The 10568-nt window shown below is 49.9% G+C and overlaps 1 protein-coding gene across 2 annotated transcripts; it reads left to right on the forward strand.

Annotated features, from left to right (window-relative positions):
- The first annotated feature begins 71 nt into the window (after window positions 1-71).
- Window positions 72-3827, forward strand: APOC1 (apolipoprotein C1). 2 transcript variants are annotated; one of them, XM_023544166.2, is made up of 4 exons: window positions 72-288; window positions 1722-1798; window positions 2282-2429; window positions 3636-3827. In XM_023544166.2, the coding sequence occupies exons 2-4, from the start codon at window positions 1741-1743 to the stop codon at window positions 3664-3666; spliced, it is 237 nt and encodes a 78-aa protein (XP_023399934.1). In that variant the 5' UTR covers window positions 72-288; window positions 1722-1740; the 3' UTR covers window positions 3667-3827. The 2 variants fall into 2 exon arrangements, with proteins under 2 accessions (XP_023399934.1, XP_003406493.1); XM_003406445.4 differs by lacking the exon at window positions 72-288 and adding an exon at window positions 1551-1607.
- Window positions 3828-10568: the final 6741 nt, after the last annotated feature.

The raw sequence follows: 10568 nt of genomic DNA on the forward strand, positions 1-10568 counted from the left end.
GCAGTGGGCGGGGGGAAGGACAAAGAACCCCTCCCCCACAACTCCTCAGTGACTCATTGGATGTTCTTGACTGTTCCTCAGTTTCCCTATCTGTAAAATGGAAACACTTAAAGCTGAGGAGTCCCTGAATGGTGAAAACTTTTAAATGCTTGCTACTAGCCAAAAGGTTGGTGGTTTGAAACCACCCAGAAGTGCCTCAGAAGACTGGTTTGGCAGTCTGGTTCCAGAAGGTCACAACCTTGGAAACCCTGTGGAGCAGTTCTACTCTATACCCATAGTGTTGCTGTGGTGAGTCTGAATCCACTCCTTGGTGACTAACAACAACATAGCTGAGGAGAGGAAGAGAGTAGAAAGGCCTGGGAGTTGTTTATGACCCTGTTCTTGGCAGGTGGGGAAGACAGCAGACATCTGGTGGATGTCTGGGGAGTGCTGGGCTCACTGGGGAAGCAGAAGTCTGGAGGGCATTCGGGGGCTGACAGGGACTAGAAGCGCTGAGCTGGCCAGAGGGGTGTTGCAATCATGCCAGGGTCGTGGTGTCTGTGCCATCCCTTTCACAACCATTCCTCCCACCCGCAGGATCTGACACGTGGTTGCCGAGTAGGGGCTGCAAGGCCCAGCCAGCCTCCCCGCCCCAGCTGCCCAGGGATCACTATCAGTCAAAAACAGCCCATGACGGGGGCGGGGGGGGGGGCATTCCACTCCAGCCCTGGGGGATGGATGTGGTGGTGGGAGGGAAGAGGTTATGAGGAGGGGGGCTCAGTGCCAGGATGGCCAGCAGACTAAGAAGGGGCCTGGGAGAGTAAATAGGGGCACAGGGGCAGATGGGTTGTTTATACGGACCTTGTGGCTTGAAAAGTCAAAGTCAAGGAGACACGGGAATGGAGTGGGAGGGTTGGTGGAATGGTTTGAGGGGCACACATTGGGAGCCTCACAGCTGAGGTTTTGGCGTTTGGATAGGTGGAAGAGAAGGCCCCCGCCCAAAAAAGGGACACTGGGAGCTGTTAAGACCCAAGATAACTTTGAGGGAGGCCTGGGGTACAGGTGCAGGTGGTGAGGAGCTTGAAAGGCTAGTTTGAAAGAAAGACGGGAGGTGGCATGGGGGATCGGAGTGCAAAGGGTTGACTGGGTGACCCCCAGAGGCAAAGAGTAAGGGTTGTTTGAGCTGAGAAGACTTGCTAAGAAGGGAATGGAAGAAGGGGCCGGGAGACACGGTAAACTGGGGGATGAGGCACCCCCTCCACGGTTACTGAAACACCCCTGAGAATGGGAGATGCCCCCAGAGGGGAGAAGGGCAGGGAGAGAGGGTGAGAGCTGTCCCCTGAGGTGGCAAGTGGCTCTGGAGCCTGGGGACCCCCCTCAACAGGGAGATTTGGAGGTGAAAGCACTGAACAGCAAGGGGCTTCTCGGGCCTGAGAGAAGTACCTGGGCCCCACCTGAGCCCCCTTCTCCTTCAATCAGGGGCGGAGAGGAGAAAAGGTGGGTGGGCTCAGGGAGGCTGGCAAAGGGGAGGCTCAGGGGGAGGGAGATTAACCCGCCCCGCCCCTCCCCTGCCTGATAAAGGCACCGGGGCCCAGGACCTCCCACCTGTCGTCTTACTTCGGATGCAGGTGGGTGTTGGGTGCCTGGTAGGGGCGACCCATGACTGCAAGAGAGGGGTGGAGGGGCTGCGGGGGAGGGAGGAGGGCTGCCACTGATCGCCCCCACCCCGCCTTCGCTTTCAGAGTCCCCTCCTGCCGCACCATGAGGCTCCTTCTGTCGCTCCCGGTCCTGGTGGTGGTTCTGTCGATGGTTTTGGAAGGTAAAAATGGGGTAGGAGGATTTGGGAGTTTGGAATTTTGAAGCGTGAAACTGACCGCGGGGCTGGGGTTCAAGTTTGGAAGACCTTTGAGAGCTCTTTGGGCCCCTTCTGTGCCAGGTCTCCATAGCGTTCGTGGAGCCCCCATTTCCACCCCGGCAGGTGGGTCTCCAAATTCTCTAAGAGGTCCCGCGGGCGGAAAATCTGCCTAGGGGGGTCCTAGCGACCGATGACGCATTGCCTCTCATCCGTCCAGGATTGGCTACCGTGATTCTATAGGCTGGAAAGGGGCGGGGAGGGAGGGTGGAGGAGTAAGGCAATTCCCAGCAGTTTAAGCGCCCTGGGTTGCGCCCGTACCCCGCATTCTAACACCATCACCTCCAAAAAATCACACTTATGGATCCCTTTTCCCATCCCTGGAATCGCATCTTAAGGCCTCCCAATACTGAAAAATTTCCCCCCCCCCGCTCCTGGTTTTCCGGGCAGGCCCAGCCCCAGCACAGGCGGCCCCCGACTTCTCCGGCACCTTGGAGGGCATCCCGGACAAGCTGAAGGAGTTTGGAAGTACCCTGGAAAACAAGGCCAAGAAACTCTATGACAGAATCAAAGAGAGCGACTTTACTACCAAGACCCGGTTAGGCCCCTTCCCCGGGCACGGGAGGGCTGAGGTGTATCTGGGTGGAGCAGAGAGGAGAGTCCAAGGTCCTCCCCTCTTTTACGGATTGGGAAAACCAAGGTCCAGAGAGGCTGACAACATCCCTGTTGTCACACAGCCAGATCTTAGGGTGCTCATACTTGAGGGAAGTGTCCTCTGACTCCCATCCTGGATACCTTTTAGAGACAGCCCTGAGAGATGGTGAAGGGCCCAAGGAGTCAGGTATAGATCCCCACTCTGTGTGTGATCTTGGGCCAGAGGCTGCCCATGAGACTCAGTTTCCTTATCTGTAAAATGGGTGGGTTCTGAGGGATCCTCAGCTGGAGGCTGTGTATAGTGTCTGGCACACTGTAAATGCTCAGTATTTAACCAACATTTGCTCTGTTTGGTGTTGCGTGGGGTTTAGAGAATCATTCATTCATGAACAAATATTTATTGAGCATCTGCTAAATGCCAGGAACTATTCCTAGGAGGGGGATGGTACAGTCATGGATGAGACAAAGTTCCAGATAATGGCAGGGGGAACAGATCATAGACTAGTGAGCTGCCAGGTGATAAACCCAGATAGAGCTAAGCACCTATGAGGCAATAGGTGGGACAGCCAAGGGTTGGGGAGGGGCTTCTGTAAGCTTGGTGGTGGGGTCGTCTCCTGGGAGATGACTCTTTAAATGAGGTCTGAATGATTAGGGAAATCCCGCCAGGCAGAGCTTTTGAGAAGAGTGTTCCCAGTGGAAGGGTGAGTGCAAAGGACCTGAGGCAGGAGGATCTATAAATAATCAAGATCAAGCAAGCTAGGGATATCTGGAGAGCAGGGCAATCCAGGCAAGGGAAACAGCCTGGGCAAAGGCACAGAGGCTGGAAAGTGCCTTTGTGTGAGTAAGGCACAGCTGGGGCAGGAGCAGCCTTGGAGAAAGGATTGGTAGCAAGAGATGGCAGGCCTTGAAAGCCAGGCCAGGGAGAGGTGTTCCAACTTCAAGGAGCTCTGGTCCATCTGAAACTGAGGCACAGAAGTTGGGCCACCAGCCCAGGATACGTCCTAATTCCACAGACAGTGGGGAGCCCTGCTCTATTCTTGTGGAGGGAAGGCATGGTGGTCAGGAAGGGGAAGATCAGGGAGTCAGGTAGGTGGTAGGACTGGCCATCCTGGGAAGGAGGAGGCACAAAATGATCCCCACACCCCAACAGGAGCTGGTTTTCGAGGACATTCGGCAAGTGAAGAAGCGCTTCGGAACCACCTTCCCCTGAACACTGGGAGCGCTGTCTGCTCTCCTCAGCAGCCTAGTCCCTGCTCCAGGCTGAAACTGCAGAGCCCTGGGCTGAGGACTCCCACCGTAATGTCTCTTACCCCCCTATACCAATAAAGTCCTATAGAGAATCTTCTCTTGAGTAGTGCTTCGCCGTGGAGCAGGGGCTTCGGAAGAGGGTGGGTGCGGTGCCTTTAGGGAAGAGGTGCAAGGTCGGAAATGTATTGAGTATATTTCAACTTGCCCTGTGCTAGGAATTTTTCAACTTCATGATCTTAAAAAAGAATCCTCTGGAGAGCCCTGTGATCTGGGCCCTATCATCTCCATGATGTCGTTAAAGCCCAGAGAGGTGAAGCCACTTGCATAAGGTCACACACCCAGGCAGTGGAGGACTGGATTAAAATCCCACCCCGGTGCTGTTGCTCTGCTTCACTCTCCCCTGTACTGGGCTTCCCATGATAAGATAATTTTTTTCTTCCTCCAGTTGCCGTCGTTGACTCCAACTCATGGAGACCCCTATGTGTCCAAGTAGATCTACGCTCTGTAGGGTTCTCAGTGGATGATTTTTCAGAAGTAGGTTGCCATGCCAGGCCTTCCTTCTGAGGCACTTCTGGGGGGACTCAACCACCAACCTTCAGTTAGCAACCAAGTGTGTTAACCATTTCCATTACCCAGGGCCTCCAAAAAACCAGTTGCAGTCTAGTTGATTCCAACTCATGTGTAACCCATGTCACCCAGAGGCTCCCAAAGTAAGAGATTAGGCTATCACTGTGCTCATAATAGGTGCTCATTAAACTTTATATGGATAAGGGAGGGTATAATGAAGAGGGGGAGGTGGGACACGGGGCTAGAGCCTTGAAGGAGATGGACACAATCTTTACTCTCCATGTCTCAGCTCCAATGTCACCTCCTCCAGGTAGCCCTCCCTGACCTTCAGTCTGGGTCAGGTGCCTCTCTCCTAGCTCTGTCCACTCTGGGTCATCAGTTTTGGGGGATGGATGGGTCTGTCTCTCCCACTTAACTGTGAGCCCTGGAGGGGCAGGGCCTCAATAATATTTGTTGAAATGAGTAATTACGCTGGATCTGAAAAAACTAATCACACTGAATTTTCACAAAATGCCTATGAGGTAGACGTCGTCTTGTGCCGTGGAGTCGACTCTGACTCATGGTGACCCCATGTGTTTTAGAGTAGAATTATTCCATAGGGTTTTCTTGGCTGTGATCTTCACTTTCTACTCTGTCACATGGGGTCACTCTGAGTCTAAATCAATTCGACGGCACCAGAAGTAACAACAATCTTTACAGAAGCAAATCACCAGATGCCACTGGATGGGTTTGAACTGTCAACCTTTCAGTTACCGGTTGAGCACAAACCATTTGCCCCACTCAGAGACCTTTTGTTGTGTTGTTGTCAGGTGCCACCAAATCCATTCCAACTCACGGCAACCGTATGTACAACAGAATGAAACCGCCTGGCCCCTCGCCATCTTCACCATCGTTTTTATGTTGGAGCCCATTGTTGCAGCCACTGTGTCAAACCATCTTGTTAAGGGACTTTCTCTTTTTCACTGACCCTCTACTTTACCAAGCATAATATCCTTCTCCAGGGACCCTCCTGAAAACACGTCTAAATTAAATGCGATGAAGTCTCACCATCCTCAGCTTCTAAGGAGCATCCTTGCTGTACTTCTAAGACAGATTTGTTTGCTCTTCTGGCAGTCCATTCAATACTTTTCGCCAGCACCATAATTCAAGTGTATCGATTCTTCAGTCTTCCTTACTCATTGTCCAGCTTTCGCATGCATGTGAGGCAATTGAAAATATCATGGCTTGGGTCAGGTGTACCTTTGACCTTTTACTGCCCCTATCTTACAGACAGGAGCCCTGGTGGTACAGTGGTTAAGTGCTCAGCTGCTAACCAGAAGGTCGGTGATTCGAACCCATCAGCCATTCTATGGGAGAAAGATGGGGCAATCTGTTCTCATAAAGATTACAGGCTTGGAAAGCCTATGGGGCAGTTCTGCTTTGTCCTGTAGGGTCACTGTGAGTTGGATTTGACTCGATGGCACTGGGTTTTAAGCATTTTCTTGAAGACAGTGGTGGTTCAGTGGTGGAATTCTCACTTTCTATCGGTGAGATCCGGGTTTAATTCCCAGCCAATGCGCCTCATGTGCAGCCACCGCTGTCTGTCACTGGAGGCTTGTGTGTTGCCATGAGGCTGAACAGGTTTCAGCAGAGCTTCCGGACTAAGACAGACCAGGAAGAAAGGCCTGGTGATCTACTTCCGAAAAATCAGTCAACGAAAACTCTATGGATCACCATGGTCTGGTCCACAGCCAATCATGGGGATGACGCAGGACCGGACAACGCTTTGTTCTGTTGTGTGTGGGGCTGCCATGAGTCTGGGGCTGACTAGATAGCGGCTAACAGCAACAAGCATCTTCCTAAGCCCCGGAAGAGCTCTCAGGTTGGAGGCCCAATAGGCACGGGGATACCAGATGGACAAGCAGCTCATGAAGTGAGTATGCACTCTGGGATTTGAAGAGAGGCTCAAACTCACAGGCAAGGAGATTGAAACACTCAAGAGACACCACTCAGCATTTAGCCACCTGGCAGAAAGCAGAAGGATGAAAAATGCCAGGTGCAGGTGAGGCGGTGGCCACCTGGGAAGCCACACAGATACCACATGAGAGTATGAACTGCAGTCCCTCTTACAGAGAGCAACCTGGCAGTTTCTAGTGAAATTAAGTGTCTATGCCCAGTGTCCCAGTGATCCCGCCTCTGGCTTCTGGCATGGTGGAGGGGCCAGAAGAAACATACTGGAGAATGTGCCAGGATGTTCACTGCAGTGTTATTTATGGGGGTGGGAGCTGAAAGTAACGTAGGGGTCCATCATGAAAAAAATATGTGCAATACTATGTAACAATAATATGTAGCATAACAGCAAAGGGGCCCTAGTGGGGGAGCGGTTAAGAGCTATAGCTGCTAACCAAAAGGTTGGCAGTTCAAATCCACCAGTTGCTCCTTGGAAACCCTATGGGGCAGTTCCACTCTGTTCTATATCGTTGCTATGAGTCGGAATCGACTTGTCAGCCACAGGTTTGTGTAGCAATGGAAAGAACAAGCTGGATGCTTGATTTTTTGGCAATAGATCCCCAGGCCTTTCTTGTGAGGCACCTCTGAGTGGATTTGAACCTCCACCTTTTCATTAGCACCCGGGTGCGTTAATGGTTTGCATTGCCCTGGGACTCCTACAGCAACTTGTAGCGCTCTGAAAGCGGAGCAATGAGCGAAAAGGTAAGAGACAGGAGGAGATTCCCAGCATAATGTCCTTGATGTAAAATTAACACATACATGTGAAACAACCCTGCGCATTCTTTCATGCACAAAAGCATATTCTTTGGTGCACGAAGGCATACTCCAAGCATGTCTGAGGATGAGAGATGCTTAAGGAGGGGAGGAGAAGGGAATGAGAGGGAGGATGGAGAAGGAAGGTGGAAAATAAATAAATACAGCTCTCTAGACTCAGTGCCCTCTTTGCTGTTGTTAACTGCCATTGAGTCAGCCCCTGACTTAACGCACAATGGAACAAAACGCTGCCAGGTCCTGAGCCATCCACATGATCGATGGCGATTGGACCATTGTGATCCATAGGGTTTTCACTGGCTGATTTTTTGGGAAGTAGCCCGCCAGGCCTTTCTTCCTAGTCTGGAAGCTCCAGTGAAGCCTGTTCAGCATTATAGCAACACGCAAGCCTTCACTGACTGATGGGTGGTGGCTGTGCTTGAGGTGCACGGGCTGGGAATGGAACCTGGGTCTCCCTCATGGAAGGGGAGAAGTCTACAACCGAACCACCCCTGGCCCCCACCCCCCAGGATCCAACCCCTCCCAAGCTCCTGCACTCTGTTCCTGCTCAACATCCAAAAGGATCTTGCTAAAACACAAGTGATATTGCAACCCTCCTCTGCTCAGACCCTCCTGCCACCCGCAGAGTAAAACTGAAAGAACTTGCCAAAATTTATGAGTTTCCAGTTCTGGCCCCTCGTCACCTCTGTGACCTCATCCCTATCCCTCGCCCCCTCATATGCAACTCCTCGCTGCTCCTCCAGTACAGTGGCAGGTTCCTACCACAGGACCTTTGCGCTTGCTGTTGCTCCTTCCTGTCATGCTCTTCCCCCAGGTGTCCAGTTATGCCTTCCTGGCTCAGTCCTCACCAACTCCAGTTCTCTGTTCAAATGTCACTGCTCTCTACTCCCATCATACTCCCCTCAGAGTGAGTTCCCATCACGCTTCTATCCCTTTATCTGGCTTTCTTTTCTACATTTATCACCCTCTGATATATCATATCAAAAAATGAACAAATCAACCTTGGAAGAAATCCAACCAGAATGTTCCTTAGACCTGAGGATGTGGAGACTTTCGCTCACTTATTTTGGATATGTCGTCAGGAAAGACCAATTGCTAGAAAAGGATATGTTTGGTAAAGGAGAGGGTCAGTGAAAATGAGGGAAACCCTCAATGAGATGGATTGACACAACGGCTGCAACAATGGGCTCAAACATACCAATGACCATGAGGGTGGCGCAGGGTTAGGCAATGTTTCATTCCGTTATACTCAAGGTCGCCATGGACTGGAGCCAACTTGACAGCAACAAACAAGACAACGAGGATACATCGTATGTATTTATTTACGTGTTTACCGTCTCTCATAATTAGAATCTCAGGTTCTTGGAGGCTGTCTTGTTCTCTGCAGTACCCCCAAGTACCTAAAGCAATACTTGGCACACAGTAGGAGCTCAATAAGTACTTATGGAATCAATGAATAAACATTTATGTTCCAGTTGACGTACCATGATGTTTGATAGTTGCTTCATTACCCATTCATGAATTCTAATGCTGCAATTTTCCTTTTACATTTTAGAGCCCTTACATTTATTCTTTTCAGGTTTATAAACTACAGAGAGCAAATAGTCCTGATCACACCAAGAAAGGAACACCCAGAGAGCCCCAGCCGGGTATGTAGAGATACTCATACTCCAGGCATAGAGGTGGCACATGGCAGACACATCCAAAGCAGCTACAGCCCCCATTCATGGCTCACACACCACCCAATGGGCAAGGCAGAGATGGGGGAGTCCAGGAGGGCTTCCTGGAGGAGGGAATATTGGACCTGAGAGCTGAAAAAACAATGCAGACCAAAAGGTCAGCAATTACTTTAAAACAAAAATGTAAAGGAGCAGGGAAACTAGATGAAGGGAAGCAGAACAACCAAAACGGAAATAACAAGAACGTTCACACATTGTGAAGAATGTAACCAATGTCACTGAACAATTTTTGTAGAAAATCATGCACGGGAACCTGAACTGTGTAAGCCTTCACCAAAAACACAATAAAATATATATTTTTTAAATGCACAATTAGGTGAAGAGAATTGGGAATGAGTGTGATAAGGAACATAATTTTTTTTCCATGAATGTTTAATGTACAAACACATGAATGAAAAACCGAATACAAAAGCAAATGAATATAGACGCTACCAGGGGCTGGGGAAGGGAAGAATAGGGAGCTATGACTTAATGGGTATAGAGTTGCTATTTGGGGTGATGAAAAAGTTTTAGAAATAGATGGTGTCTTTGTTATCTAGTGCTGCTATAACAGAAATACCACAAATGGGTGGCTTTAACAAACAGAAATTAATTTTCTCACCCTTTAGGAAGCTAGAAGCCCAAATTCAGGGTGCCGGCCCTGGGGGAAGCCTTTCTCTCTCTGTTGGCTCTGGAGGAAGGTCCTTGTCTCTTCTGAGCTTCTGCTCCTGGGTGATCTTCATGTGGCTTGGCATCTCTCTCTTCCCCTATCTCTGCTTGCCTGCTTGCTTGTATTAATCTCTTTTATATCTCAAAAGAGATTGACTCAAGACACTTTAACATAACAAAGACAACCCATTCCCAAATGGGACTGTAACCACAGGTTAGGATTTACAGCATATGTGTATGTATATATATATATATATATATATATATATGTATGAAACCCTGGTGGCCTAGTGGTTAAGTGCTACAGCTGCTAACCAAGATGTTGGCAGTTCAAATCTGCCAGGTGCTCCCTGGAAACTCTGTGGGGCAGTTCTACTCTGTCCTATAGCGTCGCTATGAGTCGGAATCTACTCGGCGGCAGTGGGTTTGTTTGGTTTGGGTATATATATATATATATATGTATTTTACTGTACTTTAGATAAAGGTTTACAGAACAAACTAGTTTCTCATCAAACAGTTAGTATACACATTATTGTGTGACATTGGTTAACAACCCCACAACATGTCAACACTCTCATTTCTCAGCCCTGGGTTCCCTATCACCAGCTGTCCTGCTCCCTCCTGCCTTCCAGTCCCTGCCCCAAGAGTGAAGCGTCCCTCTAGTCTTGTTTTGTTCCAGGGGTCTGTTCAATCTTTGGCTGAAGGGTGAACCTTGGGAATGACCTCATTACTGAGCTGAAAGGGTGTCCGGGGGCCATACTCTCAGGGTTTCTCCAGTCTCTGTCAGGCCAGCAAGTCTGGTCTTTCTTTCTGAGTTAGAATTTTGTTCTATATTTTTCTCCAGCTCCGTCCGGGACCTTCTGTTGTGATCCCTGTCAGAGCAGTCGGTAGTGGTAGCCGGGCACCATCTCATTGTACTGGACTCAGTCTGGTGGAGGCCATGGTAGATGTGGTCCATTAGTCCTTTGGACTAATCTTTCCCTTGCATCTTTAGTTTTCTGCATTCTCCCTTGCTCCTGAAGGGGTGAGACCAGTGGAATATCCTAGACGGCCGCTTACAGGCTCTTAAGACCGCAGACGCTACTGACCAAAGTAGAATGTACATTTTCTTTATAAACTCT

This window comes from Loxodonta africana, chromosome 11 (assembly GCF_030014295.1).
Source record: "Loxodonta africana isolate mLoxAfr1 chromosome 11, mLoxAfr1.hap2, whole genome shotgun sequence".
In the NCBI taxonomy this organism is placed as follows: domain Eukaryota; kingdom Metazoa; phylum Chordata; class Mammalia; order Proboscidea; family Elephantidae; genus Loxodonta; species Loxodonta africana.

Excerpts from the sequence above, each read along its gene's own strand:
- APOC1 (XM_023544166.2), top strand. The coding sequence starts at position 1,741 with ATGAGGCTCCTTCTGTCGCTCCCGGTCCTGGTGGTGGTTCTGTCGATG. Across the intron at positions 1,799-2,281 it reads TCTGTCGATGGTTTTGGAAG|GCCCAGCCCCAGCACAGGCG; the intron begins GTAAAAATGGGG and ends TTTTCCGGGCAG. Across the intron at positions 2,430-3,635 it reads GACTTTACTACCAAGACCCG|GAGCTGGTTTTCGAGGACAT; the intron begins GTTAGGCCCCTT and ends ACACCCCAACAG.